General features: G+C 36.0%; 3 protein-coding genes and 1 pseudogene across 3 annotated transcripts; 1 reads left to right on the top strand and 3 right to left on the bottom strand.

Annotated features, from left to right (window-relative positions):
* The first annotated feature begins 997 nt into the window (after positions 1-997).
* LOC105965556 (serine acetyltransferase 5) lies at positions 998-3,415 on the top strand. Its single transcript, XM_012990119.2, has 2 exons — positions 998-1,653; positions 2,626-3,415. Exons 1-2 carry the CDS (start codon positions 1,279-1,281, stop codon positions 3,115-3,117), a joined length of 867 nt encoding a protein of 288 aa, XP_012845573.2. The 5' UTR covers positions 998-1,278; the 3' UTR covers positions 3,118-3,415.
* A 1,884-nt stretch (positions 3,416-5,299) lies between these two features.
* LOC105965537 (protein NDL1) lies at positions 5,300-8,814 on the bottom strand. The gene is made up of 11 exons (XM_012990095.2): positions 8,447-8,814; positions 7,523-7,622; positions 7,304-7,401; positions 7,054-7,142; positions 6,898-6,958; positions 6,726-6,812; positions 6,559-6,636; positions 6,374-6,430; positions 6,212-6,267; positions 5,983-6,118; positions 5,300-5,878 (listed from the first exon to the last, which is right to left on the bottom strand). The coding sequence occupies exons 1-11, from the start codon at positions 8,507-8,509 to the stop codon at positions 5,657-5,659; spliced, it is 1,047 nt and encodes a 348-aa protein (XP_012845549.2). The 5' UTR covers positions 8,510-8,814; the 3' UTR covers positions 5,300-5,656.
* A 2,781-nt stretch (positions 8,815-11,595) lies between these two features.
* LOC105965417 (uncharacterized) lies at positions 11,596-12,968 on the bottom strand (annotated as a pseudogene).
* A 2,308-nt stretch (positions 12,969-15,276) lies between these two features.
* On the bottom strand, positions 15,277-16,904 carry LOC105970823 (uncharacterized). The gene is made up of 3 exons (XM_088825448.1): positions 16,840-16,904; positions 16,375-16,727; positions 15,277-15,911 (listed from the first exon to the last, which is right to left on the bottom strand). The coding sequence occupies exons 2-3, from the start codon at positions 16,720-16,722 to the stop codon at positions 15,522-15,524; spliced, it is 738 nt and encodes a 245-aa protein (XP_088681574.1). The 5' UTR covers positions 16,723-16,727; positions 16,840-16,904; the 3' UTR covers positions 15,277-15,521.
* Positions 16,905-18,605: the final 1,701 nt, after the last annotated feature.

Below are 18,605 nucleotides of genomic sequence, written 5' to 3'. Positions count from 1 at the left end.
CAAAAAGTTCGGTATACCAATGTTCGGTATACCGTTATTTTCGGTACGGTACAATCGGTACGTGGTATTCTACCGTACTTGGTGATGCATCAAAGATTAAAGAACAAATGACTTGAATATATATATATATATATATATATATATATATATATATATATAATTGAAAATAGTTCTAGTTACTCTTGTATGAGTTATATCTTATTTTCTAAGAAGGTCCGGTATATAATCAGAATAAAAAACATAATTTTCTTCATTGAAAGAAGAACATATACCATGATAATGTAAATGTTGTTTAATGGAACAACTAGGTATTTGTTAGGAACTTGATTGTACTTAATAATTATTACATACAATAAATACTTTACTAATGCTATACATACATTTAGGTAAAAGAATAAAATATTCATGCATCATATGTAACAAAAATTAGTTGGCTATAAGAAACATAAAAGACAATTTAGTAGAACATATATGTTCAATTACAAAATTCAACTTTGTAGAAAGAAAAAAAAAACAAATACACTACCACTAACTTAAGGAAAAAATAATTGATGCCATTTATAAGCTTCAAAGTAATCAAAATAGAATTACAAAAAATAATATCGAAAAAAAATATATTAATCGGATTAAAATGTAAATTGCGGTACGGTACGGTATTACCGTGGTATTAGAAATACAATACCAATACCGTACCATATTGTAATGGTACGGTACTAATACCGTACCGTAGACAATGGTAACCGTTGTTTCGGTAATCCTTGGTTGGTATACCATGGTATATGGTAATCGGTATTTTTTTTCCGGCCCTACTCTAAAGTATATAAATTAATAGATAATAATATAATAATATTAAAAAATAGTAAAAAACTGGTAAAAAAAAAAAAAAAAAAAAATCCTGCAGGGGCGGATGCCCCAAGACATATCTGTGGGTGCGTCCCTGGTTGGGACAATGTATAGTATTTCAAGCATGATTATTCAGAAAGGTCAATATGATCACATTTGAATTCGAAATATTATATAACGATTTTATGTCGCACGCCACGTAAATTTTGATATAATCAAATTTGATACAATTTAATTTTCTATATATTAAAATTCAATTTGGTGTCAATAGATTATAGCATAAAATTAAATATTGCACAAATTCCATATAAAAAATTCAAAAATTTGATGCAATTGGATTCTGGCATTCTGCCATTAAAATGAAATCACCGAGCCACTCACAAAAGCCTCACCACCATAGAGAAAAGTCCAATTAATTAATTGATCCCCCAACCAATGCCAGCCGGAGAATTACGCCACCCAACTCCGCCGCGGGGGTCGGAGGAAGAAGAAAAGTGGCTGTGGGAACAGATCAAAGCCGAGGCTCGGAGAGACGCCGAAGCCGAGCCGGCTCTAGCCAGCTATTTGTATTCCACCATACTCGCGCACTCCTCATTGGAGCGCTCTCTCTCCTTCCACCTGGGCAACAAGCTCTGCTCCTCTACGCTGCTGTCCACCCTACTCTATGATATCTTCCTCAACGTCTTCTCCGCCGACGCCGCCATCCGCTCCGCCACCGTCGCTGACCTACGCGCCGCCCGTGTTCGCGACCCCGCCTGCATTTCCTTCTCCCACTGCCTTTTGAATTTCAAGGGTTTTCTCGCCTGCCAGGTACACAAAACACATTAATTTTGAGTTGTTGCTATATTTTATTAATTGTTATTTTTCATCTATTTTATTAAATTAAACATAATCGTGTTTTTAATTTTCACTTAATTTCAAAAATTGTGTGTTGGTTAAATTTTCAATTAATTTCCACCACTTTCCTCACTATGAACATTCAAATTATACTGTGGGCTGATAGTTATCTGGTTTTGTCTGCTATTGTTTAACAAGTCAAAACATATATTATTTATTTTTTTTGCTGAAAGAGATCTTCAAAATTGTATTTTTTTTTTCATTTATTTATTGAGAGAAATATGTTCTCAACCATTAATTTTTTGATCGATAATAGTTAAGTCTTATACATCAAGACTGAATAGAGGTGGAAATTGGAAGAAAAATACGGAAATTCCGATCCGAAATTTGTCCGATTTTGGAATGATTTTTCATTCCGAATTCCTAAATTTCTAAATCCGATTTTCCGATTTTTTTAATGGAATTGTAATACATATTAAATTCCTATTCTGATTCGATTTTAATATCTGAAAATTTCGACTATTTTCCGAAAATAACACTTAAAATATCAATATTATCATAAATTTTGTATTCTAGAAGATAAAAGAAATTGGAATTTCAGAAATTCCGCTTTTCCGTCCCAAAATTTCCGATTTTGGAACATTTTTTCCATTCCAGTTTCCTGAATGGAATTGGAAATTTTCCAAAAGCAAAAGTGCTAATTCGGATCCCTCCGATTTCCACCCCTAGATTGAATCATCCCTCTTTCTATTTGTATACGTGCTAAATGAGCACGGACTTAAATTTCGATTCACGGTTCTCTTTTCAAACTTATGCACACTTCTCATTCAATAGTTGCATATATACACACTTCACTGCTGATTCTACAATATCTCTTTCCTTTTCTCGTTTCCCCTCTCAATTTATTTCCTCTTATTGCACATAATTTTTTTTTTTTATCCGTAGGCTCATCGAGTGGCTCACAAGCTGTGGACTCAATGCCGAAAGCCACTAGCACTAGCCCTCCAATCCCGAATCTCCGACGTGTTCGCGGTGGACATCCACCCTGCAGCCAGGATAGGCAAGGGGATCCTCTTCGACCACGCCACCGGAGTGGTGGTGGGCGAGACCGCCGTGATCGGAAACAACGTCTCCATCCTCCACCACGTCACCCTGGGCGGCACCGGCAAGTCCGGTGGGGACCGCCACCCCAAGATCGGAGACGGGGTGTTGATCGGGGCAGGGGCCACCATATTGGGGAATGTGCTGATCGGAGAAGGGGCCAAGATAGGGTCGGGGGCTGTGGTTCTGATGGACGTGCCGCCACGGACGACCGCCGTGGGGATTCCGGCGAGATTGGTGGGAGGGAAGGAGCAGCCGAAGGTGCATGAGGAGATTCCCGGTGAGTCCATGGATCATACTTCTTATATATCTGATTGGTCGGATTATATAATATGATGATGACTTCTACTCTTGAAGTTCAGATTCTCTTGTGTTATTTTGTCATCTTTACTTTAATAATGTCTAATGGAGATTTCCATTTTCCCGCTTTTTCTTTTTCTTTTTTTTTTTTTTCTTTCCTTCTTTTTTTCCTTTTTTTTTTATGGGTTCTTGTTTATGCTGTTATGCTGAATGACTAGTGGATATGATACTTCTGAGAAGAATATATAAGGGCATGGACTGGAAAAAGTGATATTGTTAATTTTATGATGGAAATTAAACCTCTGGTATTTAGTTTTTTTCACCTCTTTTGGTTTAATTCTTTACTTATATGGAATAGATTTTTTTTTTCTTTTACTTTGTATTGCACATCAACCATTGATCTTAAGAACTTTTTAAAATCAAATATTTATTTGTATGATGAAAATATCCCTTGCAACGCACCGGTGAAGACTAGTATTGATATATATATATATATATATATATATATATATATATATATATATATATATATATATATATATATATATATATATATATATATATATATATATATAAAATAGTACCATACAAATAAAAATAAAATCGTGTATAGTACCATTATTGGCCATAAATTTTTTTAAGTAATCGGCCTCCATGAATTTAAAATTCTGGCTTCGCTAGTAACGAGTACCTCTTTTATCTGAAATGTTAAATGTCGTTTCAATTTTACTAATATCGTTTTGACTTAAAACATGATTTTGACTCTTTTCTAATTTGAATTTGGCAAAATTCAAAAGACGGATATCGTAGTCCTTTAAGTTAGCTTTCCAATCCAACTTGAATCAACTAGATTGGATGTCGGGTGATAAAGTTACACATGAATGAGTTACATTTTGAATTTTACATAATTTAAAACATCAAAGTTGTGGGCAGTGTTCATTGATTCATGCATAACTTTCTAAACTGACATCCAATCTTGGTGATTGAAGTTAGATTAGAAAGCAAATTCAAAGAACTACAAATTCCATGTTCTGAATTTTTCCCAATTCAAACTTTAAAACGGTCAAAATCACGTTTGAAGTCAAAACAACATTATTACAACTGAAACGACATTTATCACATCCCCTCTTTTTATTTATACATATTATATGTCCGTGTACCCTTCACATATTATATGCAAGGTAAACCAAATATTAAACAATATTTGTTCTTTAAAATTACAACATTGATTCACATCGATTAAAAAAAATCGAAAAAGTCAACGTCAGAAATCGACGGAAAAATCAGGAAGAAAAAAAAAAAGAGTCAGCCGGAGACCGGCAGTCAACGGCGGTGACGGACGAAATTTTCCATAAAGTTGTGTTTTTGTCAAAATTGAATAATTTATGAAACTTTGGGTAAAATTCAAGGGTAAATTCCACTTTCTCCCCTATACTTTGGCTCGATATTATTTTACCCCCTTATACTCTCAATTTCATTGATTTGCCCTCTGTACTTGAAAAGTTGTCTCAATGTGGCTCTCGCCGTTAGTTTTCGGACATTTAACCTTAACACCATTTGATCTAAGTCTTAAAATTACAAAAAAACCATCCCTCTCAGTTTAAATAATAAATAAATGTTGGGCTATATTTTCTCGTTGTTTTGAATTTTTTATTATTTTATTATTATTCTTATTATTATTTTTTTTGTCTTTTTAATAATTATTTAAACTGGGAGAGATTGCATTTTTGTAATTTCAGAGCTTAGTTCAAACGGTGTTAAGGTTTACTAAAGAGAAAAAAAACAGTATTAAGGCCAAATGTACAACTAACTGCGAGGGCTGCATTGAAACAATTATTTAAATGCAGGGGGTAATTGATGCAATCAAGAGTAGAAGGGGATAAAGTGATACCGAGTCAAAGTACAAGGAGGAAAATGAAATTTACCCTAATTTCAAATATTTAATAGTTCCAGAACTATTAATAAAAGGAGAAAGGAAGATATGAACAGACAAAACACTCAAGTTTGTCAATACATGTTTTACCACTAAATTCATGCACCCATATTTCTTATCTTTACTTTTTTCTCCTAACATATTAGACTTATGCATCAACAGTTTCTCTACAGCAAATGCCACCCCAAAACAGACAGTTGGCTCCCATGTGCTTTGCTCTACATGCCCATAAAAGACATCATCACTGTGTGTGTGTGTGTAGAGAGAGAGAGAGAGAGAGAGAGATGACAGATAATAAATAGAGCAACAAGAGTCACCAGCTCAGCTGCTCTGTCTTATTTATATCTCTCTCGTCTTTTATCAATAAATGTCACTTTCAAGATTTACATATTACTAAATTCAAATCAACTAACCACAGTTCATGACTGACTGACTCTCACTACAAATGAATGAATGATCCCAAATATACTTACAATACTTATACTCCCACCCTATGTTCAACAAAGAATTATCCTTCTTCCTTCTCCTATATCTAAATTCCCCTAAATCATTTCAAACCCGAAAAAAAATAATAAAATAAAAAATATCATCACAAATTCCAATTTACAGAGTTAACAAGACAACGAACAAGAAAAAAAAATCTTATCTTTGTGACGAAATGCGAGTCTTGATCGGTTTTAGTTTCAATCCCATACTCTCAGGGGAGAGTAGCTCTGGTGCAATACAAGTAGGGCTGAGTGGACTCCTTGGACTGCCGTTGAACTTACTCGGTCTATGTAGACCATATCCCAACAGAAAATATTCCATCGGTATCAACATTGCATGTGGCTGTTCCTCCGTCACCATTGATCCGCATGCTTGCACCTGTTATAAGTTATAACGAATTAAAATCTTCCGTTATGATCTTTACTATTATCCATCGAGTATAAAAAAATAGATTTTGGAATATAGAAGATTTTATTGCATACCTCGACAAGGGCACTGTATCTTCTGTCAAGATTGGTGGCCATGTGAAGAGCTTCCGAATGGAAAGGAGATTCATCTCCAACGAATACCAAGGTTCGACACCTCAGCTTCTTCAACCCACCGGTGATGTCTGGTCTTCTGTTTATAGGCAAAAACAATCTTATATGAGCAAATATATATTCTTGAAAATAGCAAAACTGAAATGTTTGCAATCTAAGCCCTTCTTCATACCTATCTATTGCTTGAAGGAATCGCTGCACGTTTGTGCTCTGCCTCTCATCCAGCAGCTGGAAAATTCAATTTAGGAAAATAAAAGAAAAAAAGCACACATATTTTAAGATCGAGAAATATATTCGCCGAGATTCTTGAAAGTAAATATATTGAAGCACTAACTCTTCTACATGCTTGAACTATGTCTGATTCTTGAAAATCGGACCCACCACGAACATTCTGATACAACAATAGATAAAACTATGAAAAACTAAGAACCTTACTGAAAAAGAACACTCGAAATAAGATGATATCCATAAAAGAAATGACTCGTTTTCATAAATATGATGACATACTAGAATGAATACCTTGCTGAAGTACCGGTAAAGTAAGCAATCTTTCAAGAGACCAGACATGCCATAATAATACAGCAAATTTGACATCACCTGCAGAATTCATAATCTTAAATTTTGATGATTATTACTATAAATTATGTAAGCATACTATATTGATAGAAAAAACACAGATGCAATACCTTATTACAGATCCATTCTGTCCAAGATGGAGCTTTGCACAAAGGAGAAACAAGTATCAGACCAATTACACGGTCTCTATATTTCATCTGGTGACATAACTCTCAGTCAAACGAAAAACGAAAAAAAAAAAAGTATAATAGTTAAATCTGATAGATAGATAGTAAAACATACAGCAAACAAGGCGAGGATGTAAGCACCAGCCATTACACCCATGCACATAACTGTCCCAAGCCTGAATAAAGTTAAAACTCCCGCTATTAGGAACAGATTTCGAATAACAACGCAAATAGGGGTGACACAAGCAGCAAAATCAAAATTATGATTTACCTAAAATAATTGAGAACCTCAAGAATTTGATCGGCTAAATCATCAACAGAAGGCACGGGATCACTTGCACAAACTGCAGCAGCTCCCAACTGCAAGAACTCTTATCAGAGTCCATTTAAATTTGCTGTGAGTTATATTTTCTAGTATCGGAATAAAAAATGTACTAACAAGTTGGATTTATGAACAAAGAAACATGGTAAAATCGTAACGTTGCTGTGCCATCATTCACAAAGTAGGCCAATTTACAAACCTCGTGTCCAGGAGGACTAATATGGTAAACACAGAAATTGTGAAGCAGCAAAGCTGCAGCGTCCGGACAAAAGAACAATCCTTGGAAACAAGACATATCTGCAGGAAATTGCACAAGACAGTTTACTCGATTGTAGAGAGAGAAAACAAAAAATTAAAATTACACAATACCATATTAAAAAGGCACATAGGCTACAACCAAGTCGAGCACAGGACTCACGATTTAAAGCTAAATCAGGATAAGTGACGAGAGCCGGCTTTTCGGGGTCTCCATAAACTATAACGGATATAGAGCCGCTACCAGTTCGTATAATGTGCTCCTGAGTGAGAAATATAAATTAAGAATAATAAGCAAAGATCCACCATTAACGTTTATATTAATGTTTGAATATTAATATTAATCGTAAGCTGCCATGACAACATCAATATTTTCTCCTCAAAACGGAAAATGATCGGTTAAATAGACATAAGCCTTTTTTGCAGTCATTTGACAGTTGAAGGTCAACTCCAAAATCCAATTTAAGTATGGCACTGAAAAATAGTATTTTATATAATTATTGCAATTATTGAATGCTAACATGATAATTACAGCTTCTAACCACTGGTGAAAGAAACAGACAAACAGCCAACCTGTACTCATAAATTTTATATCAACAACGAAAGTGGCAGGTGTCACAAGATACTCTAGATAACTAATCAATTTTCATTAATGACATCGAATAATCAAAGTAAACAAGAAAGCGCCAAAGATCCAATAGAATATAATCTCCAAACACAAGATATCACAAAACAGCTAATATATAAATTAGGGAATATTGATCAAATTTACAGCATCAGACAAAAATTAATATATGTTGAAGTGGATAGATAATAAATACATTTATGGATAGATACTAATTCCTTTTTTCTGAAAAACATTGAAAGAAATCCATTTAGGGGAAAATTAACAAACAAAAAAAACCCTAGAAAAATATGGCTTTTATCTGCAAATGACATATTAAATTCACAGAAACAATAAGCAGATCTAAAAGTAATTAAAACAAAATTAACTTTACATACAGAAAAAGGTAGCAATGGAATTAGAAATTAGCCGGAAATGGAAAAAGTTAACGAAATGCATTTCAAGTAACAGAATTTTAATTACCTTTCCGCCGAGATAAATCGTCTCCACGTCGAGGCTGACGGAATCGCCGCTCAATTCAGACATGGCCGCCGCCTCTTTTCTCGAAAATAAAAATAAAAATATTTGTTTCTCTCTCTAAATTTCTCCTCTACATACACATACAATCATCTATACGCATATGTTCGGGAGAGAGCGCTGTTGTGCTTGTTGATGGCCGATGAATGAAGCGATTCCTGTGCCGCGCCCCCTTCCGAATTCTGAATTTTCAACTCTTTCTCTCTCTAAATATTTTGTTCTGGTTTTCTTTCTCTCTCTATATGTATCGAATTGGAAATCAATTGTCCACCGACGCTTTCTCTTTCTCTCTCTCCCTCTCCCTTCTCTCTGTAAAAAAAAATGCATACAGATTATATAAATAAATATGGACAAGGTGGGGTCATTTCCGTCATTTCAACGCGTTAACGGATCCGTGATTGGCTGCGGTCAAGAATCTAACCGCAGTTAACGGCTGACAGCTTTGACGGAATATTCCTATCAAATACAATTTGAATTTTAAACACAATATCCATGTACAGTTAAACCTCTATAAATTAATACAGTTGGGACCATCAAAATTTCATTAATTTAGCAAAATATTAACTTATCGATAAATTAATAATTATTAATTTATACATTAATTAATAAATTATTAATTTATGAAATTACTTTTATTATTATTTTCAATAAATACATTTTTAATTTTTTACGTGTATATTATTCATTGTACCATTAGTTCAATGCATTATAGAGCCCGTTTCACGAACGGAAGCTCTTAAAGCAGCAATGGTATATAACGATTTTATGTTGAGTTATAAGAAAACAATACCGAAAATTTTAACCATGTTAAGAAAAGTGAGAGACGAGATTGATGGTAATGTTAACTTCAACAAGAAACAAGCAACAATTAAATTATATGGTATTAAGCTTTCATAGATCTATAAAATATGTACTATACCATGTAATTTAAGAATTATTTTTATGCATTATTAATTTATATATTATATGGGGCTTCTTAAATTTCTCGAATGTGTATTATCTTATAAATTTAGCGAATTATTAATTTAGCACGTTGTCCCCGAGTCGGGACCGGGAAAATTTATTATTTAAGCGAGGTTATTAATTTATCGGGTATTAATTTATCGAGGTTCTACTGTAATTACTAATTGGAGTAGCTAAAATGTGTAATTATGTCCTACAAATTTTTGATTTTTTTATAAAAAATAATTTTTAAATTTTTAAATAGTTATGGATTTCAATTATAATAGCATGATCAATACATGGACAAGATATCTAAAATGAATTATTTTTTTTAATAAAATTTATACCGACCCTCTAAAAAAATATATACCGATAGAGCTCTATTAAATTGAACATTATAAATATTAAAAAAATATTATTTCATGTATATTTTACTCTTCATAATTTTAGATGAGACTAATGGACTATATTATAAAATTCGATTTGGGCCCAATTGGAGTCGGTCCAAATTTATTTTAAATTCGACTTGTTGGACTTGGTAGTAGTCCCAAGCGTTGCAGATTTTCAATGATGATGTCAAAATAACATTAATATAGTTAAAATACCATTTAATTTTTTTTTTTTAAGGAAAGAACCCGCAACCAACCATACAGGTGCACTGGGTGAACACGTTCGACGCAATTAAAAAGAGGATTCGAAATCGAGTTATTTGACACAAACTCTATTATTTCAATCGCTAGGTTAATTATCCATTGCAGGATTTCAGTCAATGTGGCGTTTGTAGTATAGTTAAAGGAGCAATTATTTCTGGATGGATTTGACCAAAAAATGCTACCAACAAGTATTTTTGCAAGTTTGTTAATCGGATACAAATTTATCATTCAACATGGTATCGGCATAGATGATATTACAGTAGGGTAGAATAAAAGAAATTTATGTCTGAACTTCAGTGGCACATTTAGTAATTATAAATCATGCTTCGATAGCGTTATTATGTGTATATCAATAACGTAAAACTGTACGGTGTATTTCACTAGATGTAGATTCTACGAAACCGTAACTTCCGAATCCAGATATTTGTGAACTTGACTTGGTGAATTGGTCGACAACAAATTACTATTAAGATCCAAAAGATAAAGAAAACTAGTGGTTTTATTAGCAACTAAACATGGAATTGATTTGGGGGGGCCCCACTAAAACACATCACACTATTAATACAGTGCAGTAATAATAGATTTGTTGTCCTTATCTTGCCGATCTTGCTGCAAACCAAGAAATTAGCTAGTACATTTATTTTTGGAAATGGGCCAATGAATTTCTAGGACAATAACTCACTTCACTATCAGTCAATAGTTGCTGACAAATGCAATCAAATGTGGGAGTATCTTTTTTTTTTTTTTTTAATTATTATTATTATTATAAATTTATTTATAATATGTAACAATGGTATCTAATTGATAGACTAGGAAAAAAAAAACTCTTCTAACAACACAAGCTTTCGATTATTTCTGCTTAACATCTTTTAGGTCGAGTTAATTGCATATATTCGTCGTCCTATGCAACTTACATTTTACATCTCTGATCATCTGATTTTGCCGACGACTATTGCACAATAACTCACGCATTTATTGTAAATTGTAGATGATTATTGTATCGAAAATGAGTTTATCGAGTGTACATATGTTGCCGTGATTATTTTGTTGAAGATCACTAATAGATCATATAATTAGGTCACAATTAACAAACAAGAAGAAGAGGGTGACTCCAACTAAACAATCACATCTCATAAAATATAAGTATACATAGCTTTAACTAAAGTCTTTAATCATCATAAATCACACTAATTGGTGGCATAAATGTAAAAGTTTTAGCAAAACACACATCATATCTAACTTTAAACAAGCCCCTACATCACAATTAAAGCACACTGTTTTAATGAAGAAATCTACAGCCAACCATATAAGTGCATTGGGTAAATTTACATTTTGGTATAACATCTTGCAAACCATAAGAGAGACGTAAAACACACTAAGGTGAATCATGTGTGACAACCTCGATCTAGCGACTGTTGGCAAAGGGATTCGAACATCAGTCAATCAACGCAGATTCACTTGCTTCAACCGCTAGATCATCTCGTACAGGACAATGCGACAATACCACTAAGATTGAAATTCTTTTATATAATTTTTCATCATTACATTACATTACATTGCATTGATTATTCATTATAAGTACAACACTTAATATACAACCTTAAAAAAAAAAAAAAAAAAAAAAAGGAAAAGAAAAAGCAAGAAAATTGACAAATAACAAAAAGACCTATATATTAATTAATTAAATAAATAATCAAACCGTGTACACAATGACAAAGCAAGGAAGCACAGCCTTAGGATTAAAGACCAACAGCTCATCATCCTCCTGGCCCACCAAAGAATCGAACCCGGGATCCGTCTTGTCAGCCAAACCCGGTTCGCACCCGACCCGACCCGCCACGACCCGGCAAACGAGCAACGCCCGTTTCACGTGCATGAAGCTGAACTCCTCCTCGAGGTCCTCCGGCACGGCGGCGTGAGCCTTCCAGCTGGTCGGCATGGTGGATATTCCGTCCATCTTGTGGGAGAATCCGGTCCGGATAATCCCGCAGGCGGAGCAGTACTGGTGGCTGCAGATGGTGGAATCCAGGCCGCATATGAAGGTGGTGCAGTGGAACCTCAGCAGCTCGTTTCCGTCGGCGATGCACCGCTCGTCCCTCTGCTTGATCGTTTTGGCGGCGGCGGCGCGTGACTTGACGAACTCGCGGTGGTCCTCGAACCGGGTCAGGATCCGGGGGCTGCTGTGGATCTTGAGGATCCGGTGGATGGTGGGCCTCTTCGCCTTGTCGGGCCAGCCCGTTTTGAATATGATTCTGACGATGTTCTCGCCGTCGACGAGGTCGGAGACGGCGTGGTTTGTGGACTGGTGGTGCTTCAGGAGGTTTGGGTTATGGAAGATCTCGCCGCAGACGGAGCATGGGTGTATTTGATTGGTGGTGGTGGTGGTGGTGTCTGATTGGTGGGTGGTGGTGGTGGGGGTGGGGGTGGGTTCAGACGCAAGGAGCGCGTGGAGGAAGATGGAGAGGGGATGGAGGTTGGTGGATGTGTTGGGGTGTGGTGGTTGATGGAGGAGGAGGGGGAGAAGAGGCGGCGGAGGAAAGAGACGAGGCCTGGTTTTGGCGGGCGGGTGAGTTTCTTCTTGAAGAGGGAGGTGGAGGTGGAGGTGGAGGAGGAATCACGGCGGCGGCGGTGGAGGGAAGAGAAGGTGAAGCATCCGAGGTGGTGGAGGAGGAGGATGGAGAGTAGTGAAAAGAAGTTAAAGAGGAATGAGCGGCGGCCGGTGGTGAACATTGTCGGCGGCGGCGTTAGTCAATGTAATGATGGTGGTGGTGGAAATGAAAGAAAGAAAAAGGAGTAGAAATGTAAAGGAGAGAGAGAGTACATGGGAATGGGGGAAGTGGAGTGGGGACATTAATTCAAGAATAAAGCTTACTTCATTACTTCATTAATCAAAAGTTAAAACACATATCTCTCTCTCTTCTCTCTCTCTCATTATGTATATTATATATTAATCTCTTCTTTGGAGGCACTTAATCATTAATGTAAATTAATGGTCTAGCAGGTCGAATAAGTGAGTTTGAGTCGATTGACTCAGATTCGAATTCCGTTGACAACGATCGATATAGATCGAGCTTGTCACACATAGTTAGTCTAATAATTTGTGGTTCACGTTTCTCGTATGATTTAGAAACTATTATACAAGAGTGTATGTTAACCAGTCAGTGACACCTATATGGTGAGCGGCAGATTCCTTCGTTACTAACAAAATAAATAAAAATTAAAAGAATGATGAGCTAAGCTATAGTTATACAGTGACCTTGACCTATTATCACTTATTCCACGGCTAATTAATATTTAAGAACCATAATATGAAGCAAAGATATTAAGTTTATGTTGACCGTTGACTACATAGTTTTTTCCATCTCATATTAATTCCAACATTATTAGCATAATTTAGGTGTAGTACTATCTTTGATTTGGTAATCTACAAGGATTTCTTGTCCAATAATATTATTATTGTTGGTGTTGTTGTTGTATATTATTATAATAAAAAATGACGAGTTGACTCACGAGCCAATAAATAATTAAAAATGAGTCGATGCTCGACTCTGTCAGAGAACTCAAGATCGTGTCACCTCATTTATACCATTGGTTGAAGTAGGGAGATATATTCTAAGGGCCCTTTTGGTTCGGTAGTTTGGATAGATAGCTATTGATGGGATACGTAATATGGGACTAAATTGTTGATTCACAGTGATTAATACTTCCTTTGGTTTGAGTTATACACCCGAGACAAATAATCCCTGACAAAAAAAAAAACATGTTTTGTTCGGCTGACTTTCGGGATTATTGTGTGTTAATTAGTTAAATTACTGCATTGCCCCTGAAATATCTTATTTTAATTCATCTTCTTCATCTTCTTTATTTCAAAGAAGTTCCCCCTTTTTTAAAAACCGATGAATCTCTCTCCACACCTTATCTTCCGATCTTGTTTTTTTTTTCTGCCATAAAGCTTGTTCATCGACTGTTTGCCGTTGTATTGTAGTTTGTTCTCATGAGCGCTGGGAGTACTACTTCGCGACGGAGTTCGACCATTAAGAATGGGGGGTTTTTCGATTCAACTGGGCAGCAAGGAGATCTATGTCAATGCGGAAACCAACTACGCATACACACTTCTTGGACCTCGGCTAACCCAGGGCGCCGTTTTAAGTGTTGCGCAAACCGGGTATGAGCGGATTGAGGTTCATGTAATTTGATGTTTATTATTGTTTTTGGAGTCATTGTTCGTTGAACCGTTTGTTGATTTCGTTTGGATTTGTGTTTCTGAGTCTCAAACGAATGTTTACCCATTGATGTGTCGGACCAACGGTGTTAATGTTGACTGATTTTTTTTCCAATTTCATACTTTTTTCTAATTTTACGATACTCCCCCTGCAGATCGGACTTGATTAATACATGTTCTTGCTGCAATTTAAATGCAATATAAAACTCTGTAAATGGGTCCATTTTTTTCACCGATGTGCTGATGCAAACTGTTTTTCATCAATTGGTTTGGGTAGTTGAAAGTTTGCATTTTTGTAAAACATGTAATAACTTAATGTGGGAATTTAGATGTATTGCAATTTCATGGTGTAGGTACATGGTTGCCAAGCTTTCTATTGGTATGATCCGGCAATGTGCGAGCGATCGAAAAGCATCATTCCTGGCCTGATAAAAAAAATTAATGCCCTTGAGTCCCAAATACCATTGGAGGTTCCCGTGTTGGTACAGAAAATAGCTGATTTGGAGAATCAACTGGCATCAGGGGCAGGTGAGGCGAGGCGACCCTCAAACTCTTACCTGCGTTGTGGAATTAGTGTAGTTTCAGTTATTTCCGTTGTTATTGTGTTGTTTTTTTTGGTGTAGACAATGCTGCAATATGATGTACTAAATTTGGATCTTTGTGAATTGTTTGGTCCTTGTAAAACGTAACAATCTTGATATTTATTAACGTTGTTTTGGGCTGTAGATATTGTATGTTGCATTATTTGCTCGATTCATTAATTAAGTAAATCTTGGCAGTTGAGGAACGTAAGTTTGAAACAGTTGGAGACATGTAATATCTGTGGGGTTTATGCATACGAAATGTTTATGAGATAGGTATTTACGGAAACAATTGATGTCAACGTTCAATGATGTATAGTATTTTTTTAGAAATAGAGATTAAACAAATCCACATATAATCATAGTTATACACATAACTAAACCAAATTGGCAACTTAGAAAATTAGGGAACACGGGCCCTTCAATATGTTCGATACAACACCCGAAAGTAGTTACCAATACGAGTGTTTTAACATGAACATAATGACGTCAAACAACAAAACAAAACTACATTACACCACAATTACTGAACACAAACAAAACAAAACAACATACGAGTCTTTGAACAAAACATCAAACACAAACGAGTCTTTAAAAAAGTACGGAAATGGACAAACAAACTTTTAAACACCGTCGGAGTCATTTGCTTCCTCAATTTCGTCACTGAAACTGACGGCTGGTTCGTTACCCTCGTTCCGAGCCTCTTCATTCGCATTGTTGTTGTTAGCAACGTTCCCACGACCTTCGTTTCGGATTCGATCGTAAAGGTCGTCTAAGTAGATCGCATAGTGGGGATCCACAACTTGGGGTGGATTTGGCTGAGGAGCAACAACCTGAGGAGCAACAACTTCATCATCATCCACTTCATCGCCGATGACGAGGGGAAGTTCTGGATCATATCCCACGAGCCCGCGAAACTTGACTTCCGGGGCCTGTTTCACGTCAAACACGAAGTGGCAATCTTCGTACAATGGAAAGCGGTTGATTCTAAATGTCCTCTCTTCCTCCGTCTCCTACACATCAAAACCATCGAATAAAACGATCGAGTACTAATAAAAAATATTGAAGGTTCACAAATTAAGATTTTTACATATTGAATAAATGTACAACAAAGGACTGTCATAAACCACAAACCACAAAATTCCATATGCAGAATTCGAAAACATATGATAAGTCCACATACACTTTCATCTACCAACACACGGTAATTACAACAATCATCGAAACGAAATAAAAATCCATAAAAGTCCACATACACTTTCATCTACCAACACACGGTAATTACAACAATCATCGAAACGAAATAAAAATCCATAAAAGTCCACATACACTTTCATGTACCAACACTCTCATAATGTTCACGTTTTATTTGATAGCATTTATTTTGTCAATAGGAGTTGCATGCATTCAAATCAGTTAAAAAAAAAGGACATACGATACGAGAACAGTTAAAAAACGAAAAACGTTTCGTTTTACCTTTCGATCCAGTGGCCACATGCTCCTGTCCACCGTCAACGATCCCGTTCGAACATCGTAGGTTACCCCGTCCTGTGCAATGTAATCTTTGAAGGCAAAGTACCGGTTCCTAAGCCTGTTCATCCTACACTTCGTAGCAATGTCGTCGAAGTTACGTGCGAATTGGAAGCACAAAGTGATGTAGACTTCGAACAAGCATTCTTCGTACACCTCGGGGTCCTCCAATGTTTCAACCTCCGAAGCAAATGTTGCAGCCGCGTCGATCATACACTCGTCGTACTCGTACGGCCATCCGGCATTGTTTATTCTTTCCAAGCTACGTTGATTCCTTGTTCGAGGCCTCGACATGGTACCTACAACAATGGAATAACAAACACAACTTCAAAACATTAAACTGTATTAACAAGATTTAGAACGCAGATTTTCGATAATGAAATAATGAAAATGGAATGACAAGATCTTAACAGTTGCTTCTGAAATGTGGAGGGTTTTTTTTTTCCTTTTGATATTCCTTTGCAGCAGAATATGAAGAATTTAGGTCACACTTTCACAGCAAATTTCGAATTTATTTCCTCATTAAATGGTGCTCCAATTGGTCAACCTACTCACCAACTACTATGCATTAAATGGACCACTTCATTGCAGCCATTAAGACTTGGACGGCTACTTCTCTCAAATGTATCACACTTAATTCAATTCATCATTGTTTATTGAACCATGTAAATGGTGGTAAATGATGGTAGATGTGAACAGCATTCAATACTTTTGTAAGAAAGATTGATGTATGCTTGCACACATTAATGAAGGTTGCCTAGGGTTTCGTTGTGTTTATTACTCCATTTCATTTGTTATGTTTATTACTCCATTTCATTTGTTGAACACGGTTCATTTAATAATATTACGGCTGATTGTATATGTAGTTGACATGTTCTTTTTACATTTTGTCAGAGTGAGTGCACTATATTTTCTGTCAACATTCTTGTCAGCCATTAATTGAACAAGAAATATAACCGATACCTACAATCATTAATTATTGTTTATTTATTTTTCATTATGTATGGTTCCATTATTTGTATAAATTTGGGTTGTGTAGGAGCCAATGTGAAGTGTGGCTGCAGCAAATCATTACCAACACACTAATACAGTAGAAAACCATGGCCCCAAAGAAGAAGCCCATTTTTAGGCGCGAAGATTTTATGTACGAGTTGGACTGGAGTGAGAAGATCGATGATTATTTCGTTGATCTGTTGTGCATGGAATCGTTACGGGGCTGTTTCAAACGTGACGGGAAAAATACGCTTGCCCTATTCAGTTGTCAAGAAGGTATTCAAACTAAATTCAACTTGTTCTTCTCTTACAAGCACTTGATGAAAAAGATGACGTTGCTACGCAAAAGGTTCACCACCTTTCACTGGATTCTAGCTCAGGAAGGTGTTCGCTACAATTCTACAACCAACATCGTTTCAGCATCCTCCGAGATTTGGGATCATATTTTGAAGGTTTTCATAAGCGTGGCTAAAAATAATTATACTATTTTATTTTGTCTTTCATGTTTACGTTTTACTTAGTTACTTATTCAACCTAAATAAATTTGATTATTTCACGAATATGCAGACTAGTAAGTTTGCATTTTTTTACCGCCACGCCGGGGAGCCCAAGTACAATGCATTAAAGTGCATTTTCGGAGCAGAGCCTGTGCAAAACCCGAATGAGGCTGAAGAATCTATTGTGGTGGTATCGGACGACGATGAAGCACAACCTCAAACAGGTGAAGGATCTGGTTTTCCAAACCATGCTATGCATGAGGATCGTCTAGGGCTAAACGCTCAGGCTTTTGAGATGCTTGCCGAGCAAGAATTTGCTTACCCAAACAGTAATGACCCACATACCGTAATAAATATTTCATCGAGTTCTTCCGAGAACAATGATTTCGACATGCTCAACCATCTTAACTATGTGTCTGATTCTGAAGGATCAAGAGACACCGAGGTTAGCACGGCAAACTCCCACTATACCGACACTTTCGACGATCTTCGGGGAAGCTCTATTTTACGGTCTAAAACGGGAAGCATGAGGAAATTCAAACCTTTTGGAACTCCTAAGAGCTCAACGGCTTCAAACAAGCCTACTACAGTTGAGTTCTTAACCCCAACAAAAAAATAATTTGTTCTATGTCTGCCCTCAAGTTTAAGTACTAGACGTTTTGTGCATTAGAATCTACGGTGTGGTTT

Source organism: Erythranthe guttata, chromosome 11 (genome assembly GCF_056151865.1).
Source record: "Erythranthe guttata isolate IM_541 chromosome 11, IM_541, whole genome shotgun sequence".
In the NCBI taxonomy this organism is placed as follows: Eukaryota; Viridiplantae; Streptophyta; class Magnoliopsida; order Lamiales; family Phrymaceae; genus Erythranthe; species Erythranthe guttata.
Note: the sequence above shows the minus strand (reverse complement) of the source record. Positions and strands in the feature narration are given on the sequence as shown.

Bases quoted from the DNA above. Each gene is read 5' to 3' on its own strand.
- LOC105965556 (XM_012990119.2), top strand. From the start codon at position 1,279: ATGCCAGCCGGAGAATTACGCCACCCAACTCCGCCGCGGGGGTCGGAG. The intron at 1,654-2,625 runs GTACACAAAACA...TTTTATCCGTAG, and splicing joins AGGGTTTTCTCGCCTGCCAG to GCTCATCGAGTGGCTCACAA.
- LOC105965537 (XM_012990095.2), bottom strand. From the start codon at position 8,509: ATGTCTGAATTGAGCGGCGATTCCGTCAGCCTCGACGTGGAGACGATT. The intron at 7,623-8,446 runs GTAATTAAAATT...TTTCTCACTCAG, and splicing joins CGATTTATCTCGGCGGAAAG to GAGCACATTATACGAACTGG. The intron at 7,143-7,303 runs GTTTGTAAATTG...GAGTTCTTGCAG, and splicing joins TTAGTCCTCCTGGACACGAG to TTGGGAGCTGCTGCAGTTTG.
- LOC105970823 (XM_088825448.1), bottom strand. From the start codon at position 16,722: ATGTCGAGGCCTCGAACAAGGAATCAACGTAGCTTGGAAAGAATAAAC. The intron at 15,912-16,374 runs GTAAAACGAAAC...TTTGATGTGTAG, and splicing joins TGTGGCCACTGGATCGAAAG to GAGACGGAGGAAGAGAGGAC.